Consider the following 17,674-nt stretch of genomic DNA (forward strand, 5'->3'; position numbering starts at 1 on the left):
CTCAGCTTCCTGTCCACTCCCATCTTTAAACTTTGACTTGACAATAACATTGTCTGTTAGAACTTCGTGTGCACCCTAGAGATAAGTTGGTATACTTACTGAGAAAATAACCCAGTTAAAACCCCAGAAGGAGTGCTCCACGTCATAATGTTCAAAAGGAAGATTCCATTTCTAGAACTTACAGTTGGTAAAGTATTCTTGTATAAGAAATGTGCATTCCTGTTTTCAAATATAGATGAAAGGTGATGTGGGTATCAATAAACTTTGAGAGAAAAGCCTTTAAACATGCACCCAAAAGCTGTTTAACCAGGTTGGAGAATATGATTGATTGATCCAGACAAAATTTGAAGGCAAACAAAAATATTGGCAACGTAATCTTTACCCAAATGTTGTATTATCTTGCAAAGTACATGTTGAAAAGCTCAGCTTTCTCCAGAATTAAGGGTTATCTCAAGTCAATCGCCAATGTCTAAGTCAATGCTTTGCATACAAATCAAACCAAGTATGATGTAGTAAATGCAGCAGAAAGGTCAACACATGAGAAGCATAAATGTGCAAACAGTACAACATATGTAAGGTGTATGATTATTATTTATACATAGTAAAAAACATGACAGTGCATTCATATCAATTAAGCTCATGTCAATTCCTAATAGAATCTAAAATGTCAACCTGCTCAGAGTAAATTCCCATGAAGTTGTATATATGTCATGCCCAGTCACAAAAGTACAGATGGTAACATGATGATAACATTATATTCATATTTTTTTCACAGCATAAGCCACATTATATTCACATTATATTAACACAATAGCAGAGTTTGTGATAGTCAGACAGTATCAGAGTTTGTAGGGCCATTGCCACACAAAAAAGTAATAAGATTTACAAGCTTTAAAGGCCGACTTTTTTTCAAGTTTGCAATATTCATTAACATGGACAATGTTAAAACCCAATTACATCAAAATTCCTATTGCTTGACAATATCAATAATGGTGTTGTTCACAGCTAACGTGAAAGTGCCATAGATGTGGAGCCTGCGCAACATAAAGACCATTGGCGAGATGTCCTATTGGTATTGTTCGTATGTTATATTTGTGATATCTGGGTAAGTTTGTTGAAGTATGTCTCTTTGCAAGGTGCAGTCGATGTTGCCTTCTTGTGTATTCAATGTGCAAATTATGTTATGGTGGCAAGAGGTTTGCGTGTCGGCGTTGCAATACGTGCAATGGACAAAGTCCATGTCAATTGCAACATCAAATGGTAGGGTGTGGTGGCACGTTGAGCAAGATATTTCATAGGGTGGAAAGTAGGCATTCTTTGCTTTGAGGACATCGACAACCTGCAATTGCACTATGTATAGTAAGAAAAAAATTATAAATACTATGTAGTAGAAAGCTTAGGGCAGAGTTGCAAAGGTATGTGTGATCACTTGGATATTACATTTGGCAAGTGTCTCCAAATGTGCTTTTGTGCACTGGTCATTAAGCTCTTCAATGAAAGTAGACTGCAATGGGCGGAATGATCGGGTTCCTTGGGGACCATTATGCATGATATTTTTGAACAGTATAAAAGGCATATCTACTGTTGAGAAGAGTTGTTGCAAAGTTGTGTGCAATTTTGTGTACGTGGTGGAGATGAGAACCTGCAAAATAAAAATGTTAGTGGCAAGGGCAGAAGAGGGCATGATAGGAGGAACAAAAAAAGAAGGTGCAATTCAAAGTGTTCAAGATGTACAGTGGCCATATCTTCCTGCATATCACCATCCTTTATATGTACTTCAAGGTGTGTTTTGGTCAAATGGTAATTGGTTCCAATTGCTGCGAATGAACCAACAGAATAGTGGCAGTCAGCTTCGCTTAGTCGTGAGATTGTAAAGTTGGGTGCTAGTTTGTGTTCGGTACAAACGCATGGGATAGTTTCAAAGGTGCTTTTTGTAGTGAGAGCAATGCAACAATCTGCATCACCTCTTTCGTATTATGATTTATTTTTAATTGTAAAGTTGGAAATGCGAATGCTTGATCCAATGGTCAAGCGTGGCAAAAAGGTGTCCACTAATGTGTTACTAATATTCATTGTGACTGTCATCTGGCCTTTAGAATCTATCAGGTCCACATGCAATATCTCAGTTTTGTTTTGTGTGTTGGTGTACTTGGCAGGTCCATATACAACAAGAATGTCACCTTCAAACATACAACCGACTCATTGTGTACACAGGTCCAGTATTGTGCTAGGTTTTGGCAGTGTTGAAGAAAGGCTACACAAGGAAGGGTCAATAGGAATTAATGAAAGAGCATTAGGAAAGAAAATACGAAGAAAGGAAGAGATTTAGCTCCAACACCTTTTGATAAATCAAGTATATAAAATCTGATTTTAATTCCAAAAACAACTCCTACAGAATCTTCCACAATTAGCACAACATATTTTACACCATTTTTTGCTCATGTACCTATCTAAAATGGGCTCGTAACTTTAATTCCATCACTAATTGTCAATCCTCCAATGTCTGTAACTGACGTAAAACAAAACAATTTTACTAACACAGTGTCCTTTATGAGTCTGGAAAAGTTTTTTTGGGGGTGGAAATAGATAGTAAGAGACATTTTCATCTTCTATCTGTACTATATGTGGAGAAAATTCTGGAAATTTGGATTTAAAATGAAATAATAATAGAGACTAGAGTAAAAAGAATTGCATTGAATCATCAATTTTATGCAAATTTAGGATATCTTTTTCTTAATAAAAGAAAGGAAGTATAGGTAATCACACACAATTTTATTACTGCAAGAGAATGTCAAAGATCAAAATGAGAATAAAGTTTGAAAGCTATCAAGCAAATAAAGTGAAGTATAAATAAGAGTCAATTGAAAAGAAAAATTGAAATAGATGGCAAAATTTGAGAGGGATACCTATGGCTTGAATGGCTAGTTTGTGGAGCATGTCTGGAAGATGGTGTTGTTTGTTGTCTCAGAGGTTGGAGTTGGCTACAAGACATGAGAGGAAAACATCAGTAAAGGACTTTAGGAAACATTGTGTAAGTGTAAGTCTTCTTACTACATTGGGCATTTTTACCATTTGCTTATATGCAGGGCTTCATCACCACTCTCTTGCTGATCACATTCCATGTGGCCAGTGGATTTGTAGGAAAAGTGCAAAAAGTGTTTTAGTGACTTGAGGGGTTTGACAGGGTATGAAGGAATCAAAGTTAGATAATTCAAGTCAAACTCCAATGTAAATGTGAGTTTCAGAAGGTAGAACTTTTGTTATCAGTATTGGCATACGTTACCTCTTGCTTGTATGTGGCTATGGATTGGGATTTTGTTGTTTGGTGGAATATGCATTGGGATTGTGTTGCTTGAAAGAATCCATTTGTTGATTGTAGATAAAGAAGGAAGGGAAGACAAAATATTAGTGTGCTTTCTGTACATGGCTGGTTGTGTCAAAAATGTCTCATCTCACAAAAGGGAAATGAATACTATGTAGACTAGTGACCAAGTAGAAATGTAATCTATTGATGGACAAGAAATAGAGTGAAAGTGAAATTGAAGGAGCAAATAAGTTGAAAGATAAATAGTGTTAGTAGAAATGAGATAGATGGCTTCGATACCCTTTTTTATGTTCACTTTTGTGCGGTTGCATTTTGACAGGGGTGAAGTTTTGTTGTTCAATGTTGCTAATTTGCCTACAAGAAAGCAAAGCAAAAAGTGCAACTTAGAGAGTGGATGAAGACATTGTATAAGGATCAATGTATACAAGAGCAACTTATAGAGTGAATGAATGAAAACGTGCTATGAGGATAAATGTATCTGTGGAGGAACACCATCTTTACCATTTTATTGTGTGCTGTTGTGGAGAGGTGGCATCCGGTGCACTGGCTTCCATGTTGGTGAGGCATCTACAAAGCCAATAGATTGAGATCAATGTAATGGTAGCAGATTTATGGAATGTTGTTGAAAATAAGGTGATTCATTGACAAAGTGGGGAGTAAAGAGGCATATTTAGCTTCAATGTCATTAGTGTTTGACGACACTAGGAAATCAATGCAATATGGAAGAGGTGTAAAGTTCATTAGCAGAGTGCACATAGGTTACTGTTTTCGTATGTGCTTGTGTGAAGGAGTGCTATTTTTCTTATTGTATTCGACCTTGGTAGAGCTCCTACAAAGGGAAGAAAGCATAGCATAGGATGGCAATCAGAGTGCAAAGTCAATTAGGTATGAATTTCTTTTTTAATTTACATGACAATAACTAATTGACATATTGTTCTATGTTGTATACATAATCGACATATAGGCCTAGACTATAACAAATAATAAATTCAAGGTGCAATGGGCACTAGAAAGAGAGAAGTAATGCAATTTGTGAAAGCAAATAATTTGGGTGGGGATGAAGGAATTGAGAGGGGTACCTTTGTTTGGTATGACTTGCTTGTGTAGCGAGGGTGTTGCAAGGGTTGTCTTTTCCTTTGAGCTGATCGACATGGCTATAACACAACAAAGCAAACAAAAATCATAAGATTTGATGCTAATTTTATTGTTAAATAGCAAAGCAAACAAATGTTGTAAATTGTGATGCTAGTTTTATTGACACACAAGTTTACATTTATTTAGTATAGTAGGCATGTTTTACCACTTCGTTGTTGGTATTTGTGCAGTAGGTGCTGGCAGTTTCAAAGTCTCTTTGCTGTGCATGTATTTACAAAATACAATATTCAGAACCATCCAATGTTAGGGTATTTGTAGAAAATACAAAATTATTAATCAAGCAATTATTGCAATATTCTTTAAAGTTATCACCATCCAATGTCAGGGCATGTGGAGAAAATGCAAAATTATTAATCAAGCGATTGTTGCAATATTATTTAAAGTTACCACTATTTTCCAAGGTGCTCTTGTAAGCTATGAGCATCTAGCTGACTGCAATGGACATGTATGGAAGATCTACAAAGCAAAGCAGTGAGTGCTAAAGAGACAATAAAAATGCTTGTCTAGTTAAAATGTTTGTGCTAATTCTATGTAGGTAAGCAATTTGTTGAAATTGTCTAAATACTGTACTGTTTTTTGGGCAAATGATGTTCCTTGGAAGACACTGATCCAAATGACGTTGCTCGACTGGGGTCCATGTGTTAAGTGAGCTGCAAACGAGTGGCGACATTAGACTTTATGAGGGGAACTTATGCTATGCATGTAAGAATAAAGCATGTTCTGCAATAGTATTAGCACAAGGAATGCTACAGGTAGATAGTTACATGTTGGCTAAGGGGTATCTTCTATTAATTTTTGCTCATTGCATAGCATATGCCATGGCTAGACAATATTGTCTATGTGTGTGAGAACAATATCATGGTCAGTCCAATATGCTTCCAACCTCTTGGTCCTAGCTATGTGTGCATTATTGTCTGTCCAAATGTGATCAATGTTGCTTCTTGGCAAAGTATCTTTCTGTTCATGTAACAAGTGCAAGTTTTGTATTTGCATGTGTCTTTTAAATAGTTGTATTGTTTTTGACTGTATTGATATGTCAATGTTGAAGTCACCTGCAATATAGACAATGGTGCCACTAGGAGCAATTGTCATTGCTTCATTGATAATAGTAATGATGTTGGTAACTAATGTTCTTGGTTTGACATAAATATTATAAATGGAGAGTGTGTGTTGATTAACATTGCATGAGAGGAACAATGCTTCAACATTGTCTAGTGTTAAAGGTGTTGTGCTAACCACATGTATGTTTTTGTTAATACAAGTCATTATGCCATGAACATGAAACGCTGCAAAACAATTGTAGCCTGGAAGTGTATTGTCCGTTGTTGGTGTATACAAGTATGTTTCTTGGAAGCAAATAATGTCTGATGACATTAGGTTTGTGTCACGTAGGATGTCTTCTCTATGCATTTGGAAATGTCAAGTGTTTAATGTAGAAATAACTATTTGGGCTATACTTTTTTGATAGTGCACATCATTTTGAAGAGTCCAATTAGTAGTTGTGGTGAGTCATTCCATCTCATCTATGACTGTTGGCTTTATCTTGATCTTTCGTGGTGTTAGAGGGCTCAGCAAGAACAATGTTTCAATAGTTGATGTGTGACTCAGAGCTGTATAAGACAAACCATGTTGGTGGACATCGAAAGGTTCAAATGCAAGACCATGCATGGTGAGTCCCTGTGCTCTATGTATTGTTCGAGCACATGCCAGCTGAAGTGGAAATTGTTTTCGAATAGTAGTCTTCTGTGTCGAACTGTGTCTAGGGAGTGGTTTTGCAACTCGAAGAATTGGCACCCATCCATTGTTAGCATATGTTTGGTTTGGCTATGGTAGTTTTGCATTTTGAGATCTTCCAATGCGTTGATCGTTGAATTCAACCCAAATGACATTGACATTATTGGTTTGTGTATATGATTTGAATCATCCATCTGAGCCATTGACAAGACTGTCTTGTATATTATAGTCACCACCATATATCTCGATCAATATGTCTTCTTTTAACATTATTTGATTTGTGAGATTTGCACTATGTTTATACAATTGTTCTATAGGAACAATGTTGTCGTGTTCATCAATTGCATTAATTATGAGTAGTTCTCCAGGAAGAGTAGATAATATCTTTTGGTTGTGTGCGTCAACATCTTTTCTTTTGTAAAAAAGAAATGGAAACGTTGGGTCTACAAGTGGGGTACGTAAACATTTTCTATTCAAATATGCTATGTCTTCCTTGGTTTGCTAGCCCGTGCGTATTCTGTTGAGAACAACAATAAACAACTGATCTGTTTGTCTCATTGTAGTTTGCAGATTGAAACATTTGACACGTTGTTGCCATAAAATCATATGGCAATAGGTCAGTGTCTATTGTTGGTGCTTGAAACACTAGACAATCGTGTATAGGTTCTGCCTGGTACAAGTCACCACAGAATATAATGTCCAAGCCACCGATGTGTTTAGTTGGGGTTTGCATTATTTCACAAAATCTTTTGTCAATGCAACGCAACATTCTAGCTCCAACTAGAGAGATCTCATCAATGAGAACAAGACGTAATTGCTGGTATTCCTTTGTCAATATATCTAATCTTTCTGAACTTAGAGTATTAGAAGTGGATTTGTTAAATGGTATGAACAATGCAGAGTGCAATGTTGTGCCTCCCATATTATAGGCTACTTTTCCTGTGTATGCAAGTAACAACCCCTTCACTTTGTCTGGGTGACTATCTATTGCATTATTGTATAGACGAAGAAGTCCTTGATACATTGCCTTTGCAGTGAAGGTTTTCCCTGTGCCAGCACCTCCTGTTAAGAACAAGTACAATGGCTCATCTGGGTTTTGTTGTTTCTTCATTAATATGTCTTTTACTATAGCTTGTTGTTCTTTGTTCAACATTCTATGAGTAGCATAATATTCTGTATTGTCATTCAGGTGGGGATGTCCAACTATTTCAAATGGTCTTGACACTTTTTCGATGTAGACATTGTGTCTTAGTGTGGCTATGTCTAGTTCCAAGTTGTACTCTTCGTTGTCATCCTTATTTGTCTTTCGTACATCATGTACATTTCTATAGTATTCATCTTCGAGCTTTGCATCATTCATAACATCGGCCATATCACCCCATGAATCATTTACATTATATGTGTACCTTGCTTCATTAATGTGTATCATTTTTTCATTGTTCACAAAAGCATCTTGCCAAGTTTCAAAGCCTTGCTTCAATGTGTTTTTCATTGGTGGAAAAAGGAACGTACAGTAGAAGTTTCTCTCTATAATAGTTGTCGGTGTCAACATGCTTATCATACTTAATAAATCTGATAATTTGAGGTTGACCGTGCTTTGCTAATTTTCCACTTGTCATTGCATATTCTACAACAAATTCTGCAAGACAAATACTAGCTAATGCTTCTGGGCGTGCAATATAATGATCAACAGAGCTTTTGCAAGCAACATTTTGCATCTCGTCCGGTTCATTGTCAAGAAGCTTGCGAGTCTTTAGAATAAAAGTGCAGTTGTGAGGGGTGGAAGTATCAATGAATTTACAAGTACGTGAAATATAGCTAAGGGGAAGAGAGAGGACAATGTGTATAGATTGTTGAGAAGACATTTGTTGCAGGTTGAGCAAGGCATTTCCTAGTTTTGTTACCATGTTTATGGTGTCAATGTTATGTTGCTTGTGATCTCTTCGTATTTTGTTGAATGTAGTTGTCATTGAATTATTGGGTTTTGTCATGTAAGAGCTACAGTACATTGCTGCAGCATATGCATTGAGGACAAATTGTGCATTTGTGTTTGCTTGCCATAGATGTGGAATGCGAGATGCAAATGAATTATTCCATATATGAGCTGGCTTTCTTTTGAGAAATAATGTTGGCCTGGTCACTGTAGACCATATGGCTATGATGTATTCATGGTCAGACATGTTTATGTTGGCTAAGAAATCTGCAAAGGAGACGCATGGCTCATAGCTTGATGTCTCTAAAATTGATCTTAGGTTAGGAGTAGTGTGCATATTGTCACGGTATTTGTTAATGAATGGTTCAAGTATTGTTGTTTCCTTCATTGGAGGTTGTGGGAAACCAAAGTGGCACTTTCTTGTTCTTGACTTCCCACATTGCTTTGTGTGATGGTGCATATGCACTCTAGCTATGTGGTCATCTAAAGTGTCTGTGTTGCAAGTTATATATTTGTCGACAAAGCGTCCAATAGTAGCATTGCTATCTTTTCCGTAGATCGGCGCGTCTTTAACCCATAACATGAAATGGTCATGTTCATTTCCTTGACTTTGGAATTCTGTAACTGAGAAGTAGTCGAATACATTTCCAAAAAAAATTTCATCTGAACAAAATAATTGTTTCATTGCATTAATTCTATGTTTGTAATAGTGAGCACAAGTGACGGGATCTTTTTTTATCAAAGATGAAATGTCAATGTCAAACAATGAATCAAGTTGCATTTGTCTTGTGGTCGTGTGATGTGCCATGTAGAGTTCTCTTAATGTTTGTGTCAATGGTGCCCAATTTTGCTCTGCACTAGTGAATGTCAAAAAAAAAGTTGGTGGGCCTAATTGTCGTATCATTGCAAAAATGTTCTTATTGAGATGTTGCAAATAATCTGGTGAATTTCTAATCTTCTTGAGATCTGTATATCCAATATCAGATTAGAGAATTTTCTCGAGGTTTGGTTTGTACTTGACATCTCTTGCTTTCAATGTTCTTCCTTTTAACTTTCCTTTGTGGATTCTTATCCAAATGCAAGAAAACACTTGAGCAATTAGTATTTTGATAGCTTTGAAAAACAAATTAGTGGTGTGATATGCAAATGCTCGATTTGAATTTTGCAATTCCCACTGAGCAATTCTTTGATATGATTTTTTTTTTGAAATTTGTTCATCACGTGGTTCACCAAAAAATAACATTGGAAAGTTCATCTCTTCTACATACTTGTCCTAGAATATTCCTAAAGGTTGTTTGCCTTCTGCAGGTGCGATTTCAATCATTTTGTCTTGAAGAGAATGTATAGTTCGCGACTCGATGAACCCATATATCACGGTGTCTGTTTCGACCTCCATGGCATTGTCAATTTCATTGTTGGTATCAGTTGATGAAGAGTCGCTACTAGGTGCCTCTTCTTGTGAAGGGTACAAATGGTCATGCCATTTTTTGTTTAGTTTCACATTTTGCATTTTGTATAATGTTGTTTTACATAATTCATTCAGAGAGTTCATAACAGTGTTCGGACGTACTCTACCTTTTTGATATTCATTTTTGTATTGCAAACGTCTCTTCAATGCAACAACAACTGTCCATGTTTCATCAGATGATCGTGGCAATGCTGTTTGTATAATATTAATATCTGTTGGAACATTAATAATTGTTCCAGTTAATCCAAGTTGGGATCTTTTGTGTCCTAATTGCCAAATTTGTGAAAATGCAATTTGGAGTGATACTAATCTTTCTTCAAGTTCTGAAAGTGTAGACGTGTGTTCTAATGGCTTATGTGTGTTGATATGTTTTGGAGTTGCATATGATGGTTTACTGTTTTGGTTTAGTTGTTTTTTACAAAATTTGCATATGTTTTGACTAGAAGTGTGTTTTTTGTTTGGTAGTAGGTGTTGGTATGCTTGTATCATTTTTGGTGTTAAATTTCTCATGTTCTTCTTAAAATGGAGTCGGACACATATTGTATAGACATGTTTTGGTGTGTCTTGTATCTTTTCAATGTAACGTTCTAGTTTTGTTTGTGAGCTTCTTGTTGAGTTTCAAATGCCCTGATATGAAGTTGCTTTACGTATTTGTTGTTTCACTTTGCGAAGCGAGTCATGTGTGATTTTTGTCAACAACTTTGTAGATTGTTTTTCGGGTTCGATAGACGTTGATATATGCATAGTTGTGTTTAAAGAATGTTTTGATTGTGTAGATGTATTGATTCGTGTATATCCATTGTTCTGAATAAATTGTTTGAGCTTGTGCAAATTAGCTATTGGTCTTGCTTGAACCAATGTCATTGTAGGTGGTTGTTCAACATTAATCTGAGTTGCTATTAGATTGTCCACTCTAGATGGGTTATAGTGTGTATGCATTTCATTGACTTTGTAACTCATGATATTGTATACTTTGGTAGGTGTCAAGGATTTGCAATATTCTTGTATGCACATGTTGGTCATTCTTGACCATACTTTAACTCTTACTTGCAAGATGTAGGATAGCCACTCAAAACAGAAATCTGCACCTTCAAGTTTGCTTTGCTCATATGGATCTCCAATTTTTGCAATATATGCTTGCCAACTTGACACGCCACAACTAATCGTGAGGTCACAACGGATACATGTTTCTATGCAACCTATTGCTACATTGTCTTTGGAGAGTAGTGCATTGCAAAATGATTGAGCCATGTACCATCGAACATATGGACCATCGTATTCATTGTCTGTTAGAGTGGCTATTATATTGAACAAGCTGTCGCCACAATCTGACATTGATAATGCATCTTTGCACAAGTTGGGCACTGCATTTGCAAACTTGTCTTTTACAAACTAGTAGTCGCTGTAGGAGCCATCTCTGAATTGTGGAGTAATCTATTTTGCATCATGTATAGAGTCGTTTTCTTGTTAATTAGCGGTTCAAAATGTCTATGAGTAGGGTTTTGGTCATGAAATAGAATAGAATATGCATTTCTTTGTAAGTTCTTATTGAAGTGCAAGTACTTTGATTTTCTTGTTGAAGACCAAACACATATTTCAATTTTTAGCCATTTGGCTAGCCATCCAATACAAAATGCATCTCCCCAAAGGCCATTCTCATTACAACCTGGTAGTGGAATTGCTGGGAGACGCATGCATCATAGATAAGTGTCAACGTCACATACTCCATGCATTTCATACAATCCTTGGGGGTTGAGTTCATGGCCGTATGAATATAAAGCATCATGATCATTGATTTCTAGGCAATTTATAAAATGGTCAATAGTTCCAATGCGTAGCTCTGTAGAAGTGTATCGCATGTGTAACAAGAATTGGAAAGAGTCAAAAAGACAATTGCCTACATTGTATAGAAATTATTTCACCCTAAACATCTTATTTTTTTCTAATACCATGTCAATTGTTTGTTTTGACAAGTCCAGACTACAAGGTTTATAGTTCTCTGTATCTATAATATTATTTAATGATTTTGTTGACTGCAATTTATGGTCCATGTTGCACATTATCGAGCAATGGCCAAATGGGTAACAATAAAAGTTCAACAATATTATCCTAATCATAAAATTCATGCCAATTAGCCCACTATTTGAACTCCAAGGTCTTAACAAAGGCCATGCCCCTCGATCCTGGAGCATGCAAAACAATTTTCAAATCATTGACATGGAAAATGAAAAGTGCATCTAGCTAAGATGAGGCATACATAAAGATGTAAAAGTGGAGTTTGCATTGCAGGAGGAGAGGCATGATTTAAAAAGGCAAGAATAAAGTTGTTTGATGATCAACAAAGCATATTGCATAAAGTTTATTAATATCTTTGCTGCGAAACAAAGTAGTTTGGCATATATAGTTGTGGGTATGGAGACTTGAAGTTGTTTCTTTTAAAGTAATATAAGGACATGAACTAAATTAAAGAGAATTTTAAAACAACTAGAAAGCTTCAAATAGCCGAGGCAACTAACCAGATTTGAGGGCATTATTTCAACTGTACAATGCACAACAAAAGTGCAAAAGTATCTTACCCTTTATGTGTTGTGTAATTAGATGCTACCAATGCTCAATGTTCTTTGTGATCCAAAAATCTTGTAAATGAGATATGCTGAACACACAACAAAAGAAAGAAACTAGACACATTAAAGAGAGCAAGGGAAGAAAACATTCAATGAATGAGTAGTGTGTCATAAAAGAAGAGGAGCCCAAAAGAAGAAAACATATATATCAAGCATTCGATAGTAGATCAACTTTATCAATTTGCATATATTATGGTGGCTACACAATTCAAATGGCATCAGGAATTGATTTATTTTTTACATTTTTACTAATGTAGAAATGACTATACAGAGGGAGCTGCGATGCACGGTGTGCAATTTCTGTGAGGGTAGCATGCCTAGGAAAGAAAATATGAAGGAAGGAAGAGATTTAGCTCTAGCACTTTTTGATAAATCAAGTATATAAAATCTGGTTTTAATTCCAAAAACAACTCCTACAGAATCTTCCACAATTAGCACAACATATTTTACACCATTTTTTGCTCATGTACCTATCTAAAATGGACTCGTAACTTCAATTCCATCACTAATTGTCAATCCTCCAATGTCTGTAACTGATGTAAAACAAAACAATTTTACTAACACAGTATCCTTTATGAATCTGGAAAAGTTTTTTTGGGGGTGGAAATAGACAGTAAGAGACATTTGCATCTTCTATCTGTACTATATGTGGAGAAAATTCTAGAAATTTGGATTGAAAATGAAACAATAATAGAGACTAGAGTAAAAAGAATTGCATTGAATCATCAATTTTATGCAAATTTAGGATATCTTTTTCTTAATAAAAGAAAGGAAGTATAGGTAATCACACACAATTTTATTACTGCAAGAGAATGTCAGAGATCGAAATGAGAATAAAGTTTGAAAGCTATCAAGCAAAGAAAGTGAAGTATAAATAAGAGCAAGTGCCAAGTGCAACCCAGATTCGTATTAAAATGAAACAAAACTGTGACAATGAAGACAAGGTTCTCAAAGTTTTTAAACATTTAATGTTTTTGGAGAATTCAAGCAGAATTGACAAAGGAACGAATAGGAGGAAATTCTGCAGTTTCATTTGACTATGCTCAGTGTGGCATTTTCTTTTGCTAAATCAGCTTGACTGTGGGCTTCTTGTTTGTTTTGAGTCTCTGCAATCAAAACCCTACAAAATAAATCAAGTTATGTTGAACGTAAATCAACCAGAGGAAAAATGAACTAGGGCACTGGATTTTTAATTAATTTGCAGTCTGCTGGAAATGTGAAAAACTCTAGTAAGAACAGTGGCCATATGAAATTTTCTAAGAATGGTTCTCTTCCTGAAAGTATGGGATTGGGAGGTGGTTGGCAAGTGGTATATCAATTGCAATAGTCTAAATCAAATCAGAGTGCAAGTTTAAAGAGAGTTTTTCTTTATGCTGGATCTGCCTCTCACATCCCTTCAGCTGCAGGTTCTATAAGATCATTAAAATCATTACCTGGTTTAGAAGGATGTGAATCCATGCAAGTTTCTACTTTGGTGGGTGAGCCAGCCTTGTCTTTGACACAAAATAATTATGGACCATGATCAGAAAATGTTGTTGGACTTGCAATTATGCACCCATCAAAGATGTCGACAAAGGGTATCCAATGGTCCGACTTTTGGAAGAAAAAATAAAGCACACAAATTGGTCAAATATGGAAGAAAAAAGAAAGCACACAAAGTGTTCAAATCCGATTTAGAATATTTGCAAGAGGTTATTACATTACTCCACCCTCATCTAGATGTGGGTTGATTATTTTTTTCCTAGAATGCTAATGCATATCTTATTTTCTTTTATAACTAACGGTGGCAAAACTGCATAAATTAGGCAATTCAATCATATCAAGTTTGACCCCAGATTTGACTCCCCAATATGGTAGAGATGATCTCCAAGCTTCAACAAGGGCTACCCCTCTAATTACTTTCTACAGACACTGATATGATTCCCCAATATGGTAGAGATGATTTCTAGTAAGTGCATAAGTGATAAAATTGTCAAGTTCTTAAAATTCAAATTCTAACAAGCACACTGTATGTGTTACTTCTCAATTATCTCTCAAGCATAAACTCCATTCAATATAAGATGAGTAGAAATTACATATTATTGATTAACGAAATTCGAAGTGCTCATTTTTTGCATGGAGAAGCAACCACATAACAGGAGTAAAAGGTAGAGAAGAGATGTGCAGTCAAGCACAACTCTACCAGACAATCAAAGGGGTGCATGTTCTATCTGTCTTCATAGCTACCATAAGAGAGCTATCAGCTAAATAGATTGGTAAATAGTTTTCCAGGTTGATTTGGTTGCATAACACTAACAACGTTCCTTTGCACCACAGTTGTGACATTGTCTTTCCCTGCACTCAACAATATTTTCGGAGCACCGGCTATTTTTGGATTTTTTGCTTTCATGAGTCTGGTCTCTTGGGTTTTCACATTTCTTAAGGTTCCAGAGACTAAAGGAATTTCTTTGGAAATTATCACAGAGTTCTTTGCCCTCTTTCATGAAGAGATAGAAACCCTAGTTTGTAAAGCCATAGTTTGTACGGGAGTCTGCTCTAGTCTGTACGGGATAAGAGGGAGTATTAAACTTACAAATCTAGATGCCCATCAAGTTACAAAGAGAAAAATAATCTATGCACACATTTTGCTCAACAGGTTCTGCAAATACTAGAATAGAGAAGAAAAATAATCCACATGCACATTTAGCTAAATGGGGTTCCATAAATACCAGAACAGAGCAGATTTCACTGAAGAAAATCTGAAGTTAAAAAGGCCATGCGTTTATTAATATTGTTTCATTGTCATCTCCCACCTGTGTAGTAACGGGTCCTCTGGCCTGCATGCCCAAAATGAAAACCCTAAGAGCCATCTATCTATAGCCTTTGTTACTCTCAACAAAACCTCACCAAGGCTACCATTCTGCACATCCACGTCGCATAGGTGCAACCGTAAATGCCAACTGTGTGCAACAAACGCTAACCGAGATCTAGTTTTTGCCCCCTTCCTCTGTATCTGGGCATTCTCTTGCCTTGGGCTTTGCATTGTCTATCCATCCACCATCTATAGCCTGCCAACGCTCCCACCTTGCAACAATGGTTAAAACCCAAGCACATATCTCTGACAATTTGGGATTTAGACTTAGGATAGTCTTGACATAGCACAAAACAAGCCATGCTATTGGCTGTCAAAAGATATGATTATTAACTATTTAGTGTGAAGCCTTGCCAATAGTTCCTTGTGGGGGCAGGAACTGATAAGGACATTATATTATATCTATCAATCTATCTTTTGAAATTGGATCAAGTCTTTGCTTGGAGTTTAACAAGTGTCACATAGTATTCACTAGTCATTTTAGATTTTTAATAGTAATTGAATATTATAATTTACAAACAATCATCAAATAGAAGAGACTAATAATCTATTATTTTATGACTCCCAAATGCCCAAATTGAAAGACAAAAACAAGAACCAACAGTTGAGTCACTTGCAATGGTGAGTGCAAGTGCTCTATGACTTTTGATATGAAGGTACAACTCCCTTTGTTGGATAAAAATGTATATTTTCTGAATATGCTTTTAACTGGAAAGCAATAAAGTCAACTAACATCTGCTCATAGCCATGACACAGATGTGAATAGAAGATTTATAATGAAGTGAACGAAGATAAGTAAAACATAGTTTAATTACCCACACCCAATAAAACACCCTTTCCAATAGATCAAAATGCTTCGGACTTTGATCGAGTCTCTCTCATGCCTCAAAGGACAAGGGGGATCAAAATACCTAGACAAAGAGCTAACAACACATTTCTTTCCACATACAAATTATTTCTGAAATCAAAGTTTCAGAATTAAATGCATACATAATTTAATGTAACTAGAAAAGGCAATGAAAGGTAATCACACGAGAAACAAATCTCATTGTAATCAAAAGAAAATATTGACAAATCCACAGATCAACAAAATCTTCTTCATTCCATCAATGCCAAAATGTGAGCTCACAGACTCAACACTTCTGAAAAATAAAACTATGTAGTCTAGAAAAAAAATGTTGTCCCCTTTTTTATAGCCAAAAGATCAAAAAAAGAAGAACTCTTCCTCTTATCTTTCATTACATATAATATCCTCTGAGACTTTCAGTTATCAATAACTGATTCTTGAAAAGATTATTAATTAATCTTTTCTTTTATCTTTTATCTTTTATCTTCTTTTTTTTGCTTCAAATCTTTTATCTCAAAATTTTTTATAGATCCGTACTCAGAGATTAATAACTTTTGAACGCGATAATATTTTTCCAATTGCACCAAGACTGATTTTTCTGTCTCAAAAAATTCGTGGTTACAGGTTGCATTGAGAACTACAAACAATATACATGCCAATGTTATTGGATTTTTGAACTTACACACTCCGAACTTGCATCTGATGAATCTCTAAACTCTAAATTTGAACCTTTGAAATCAAACCTTGAACTTTGAACCTGAACTTTGAACCTTGAACCTGCGAGGTTCAATTAGAAGGTTCAAGAACATAGACTGCACCCACAGTATGCTTCATTGATTGGTTTGTCTTTCCATTTTCCTACACGTTGAACTTGCGAACCTTAAACCTTGAACCTGCGAGGTTCAATAAGGAGGTTCAAGATTACAGACTTTGCCCACAATATGCTTCATTTATCACCTTGTCTTCATATTTGGCTATGTGTTGAACCTTTGAACCTTGAACCTTGAACCAAAGAAAGTTCAATGTTCAAGTTCAATGACAAAAAATTATAAAGACTACACACTAATTAAAACTAAAGCTACGATACAACCCGCTCCGGTTGAACTCGAACTTTGAACTTGAACCCAAACTTTGAACTTTTTGAAAAGGTTCAATAGTTCAAGTTCAATGGTAATTGTTCCTTTGGGCTGCCATAGAAAAACCTGCATACCTTTTTACTAAGGGCTCTATTTCTTGTGAGTAAATGAGTCAAGTAGAGAATAACCCAGAAATCATTTTTGCATAGGACACATAAGACTTGAGATTTAATTGTTTGGGTATATGGGTAACCCAAAAATAAAAGCATTAAAATCTCCCAACTGACATGGAGTTTGGCCATAAAAACTGGTCATTTTGAAGAAAAGGAGGTCAAAATTATCTCTACAAAAGGATTTTGTGTCATCTTCCACAAAATTTAAAAAATAATGATTTTTTTGTGATTGATAGGTAGGGGATGTCTAGGAAGGTCCTTGAAAATTTGAACAAAGGTGACCAACACTTTCAACATTAAAACATTAGCAATAGCTAGTTTTTATCTGATTATGAGGCTTTAGGCATGAGCAAAAATATAGGGGTAACACGTTGTAAGTTAGAGTTGTACTATAATTTGATTTTGACAAATGAGATTGTATTAGAACTAGCATATATATCTTAAATTTTAATTTAATCTATATAAAATACACCTAGAGATATCCTTCT

At 35.6% G+C, this 17,674-nt stretch overlaps 1 protein-coding gene and 1 long non-coding RNA gene across 2 annotated transcripts; both read right to left on the reverse strand.

The window, feature by feature from the left end:
- Positions 1–3,565: 3,565 nt before the first annotated feature.
- LOC131855880 (uncharacterized) lies at positions 3,566–4,706 on the reverse strand. Its single transcript, XM_059215093.1, has 5 exons — positions 4,626–4,706; positions 4,405–4,479; positions 4,089–4,154; positions 3,827–3,892; positions 3,566–3,679 (listed from the first exon to the last, which is right to left on the reverse strand). The coding sequence occupies exons 1-5, from the start codon at positions 4,685–4,687 to the stop codon at positions 3,574–3,576; spliced, it is 375 nt and encodes a 124-aa protein (XP_059071076.1). The 5' UTR covers positions 4,688–4,706; the 3' UTR covers positions 3,566–3,573.
- Positions 4,707–5,008: 302 nt separating this feature from the next.
- LOC131075028 (uncharacterized) lies at positions 5,009–15,319 on the reverse strand. Its single transcript, XR_009362225.1, has 3 exons — positions 15,032–15,319; positions 12,192–12,268; positions 5,009–5,130 (listed from the first exon to the last, which is right to left on the reverse strand). It is a non-coding gene; the product is annotated as an uncharacterized LOC131075028 (long non-coding RNA).
- Positions 15,320–17,674: the final 2,355 nt, after the last annotated feature.

Source organism: Cryptomeria japonica, chromosome 2, assembly GCF_030272615.1.
Source record: "Cryptomeria japonica chromosome 2, Sugi_1.0, whole genome shotgun sequence".
NCBI lineage: Eukaryota > Viridiplantae > Streptophyta > Pinopsida > Cupressales > Cupressaceae > Cryptomeria > Cryptomeria japonica.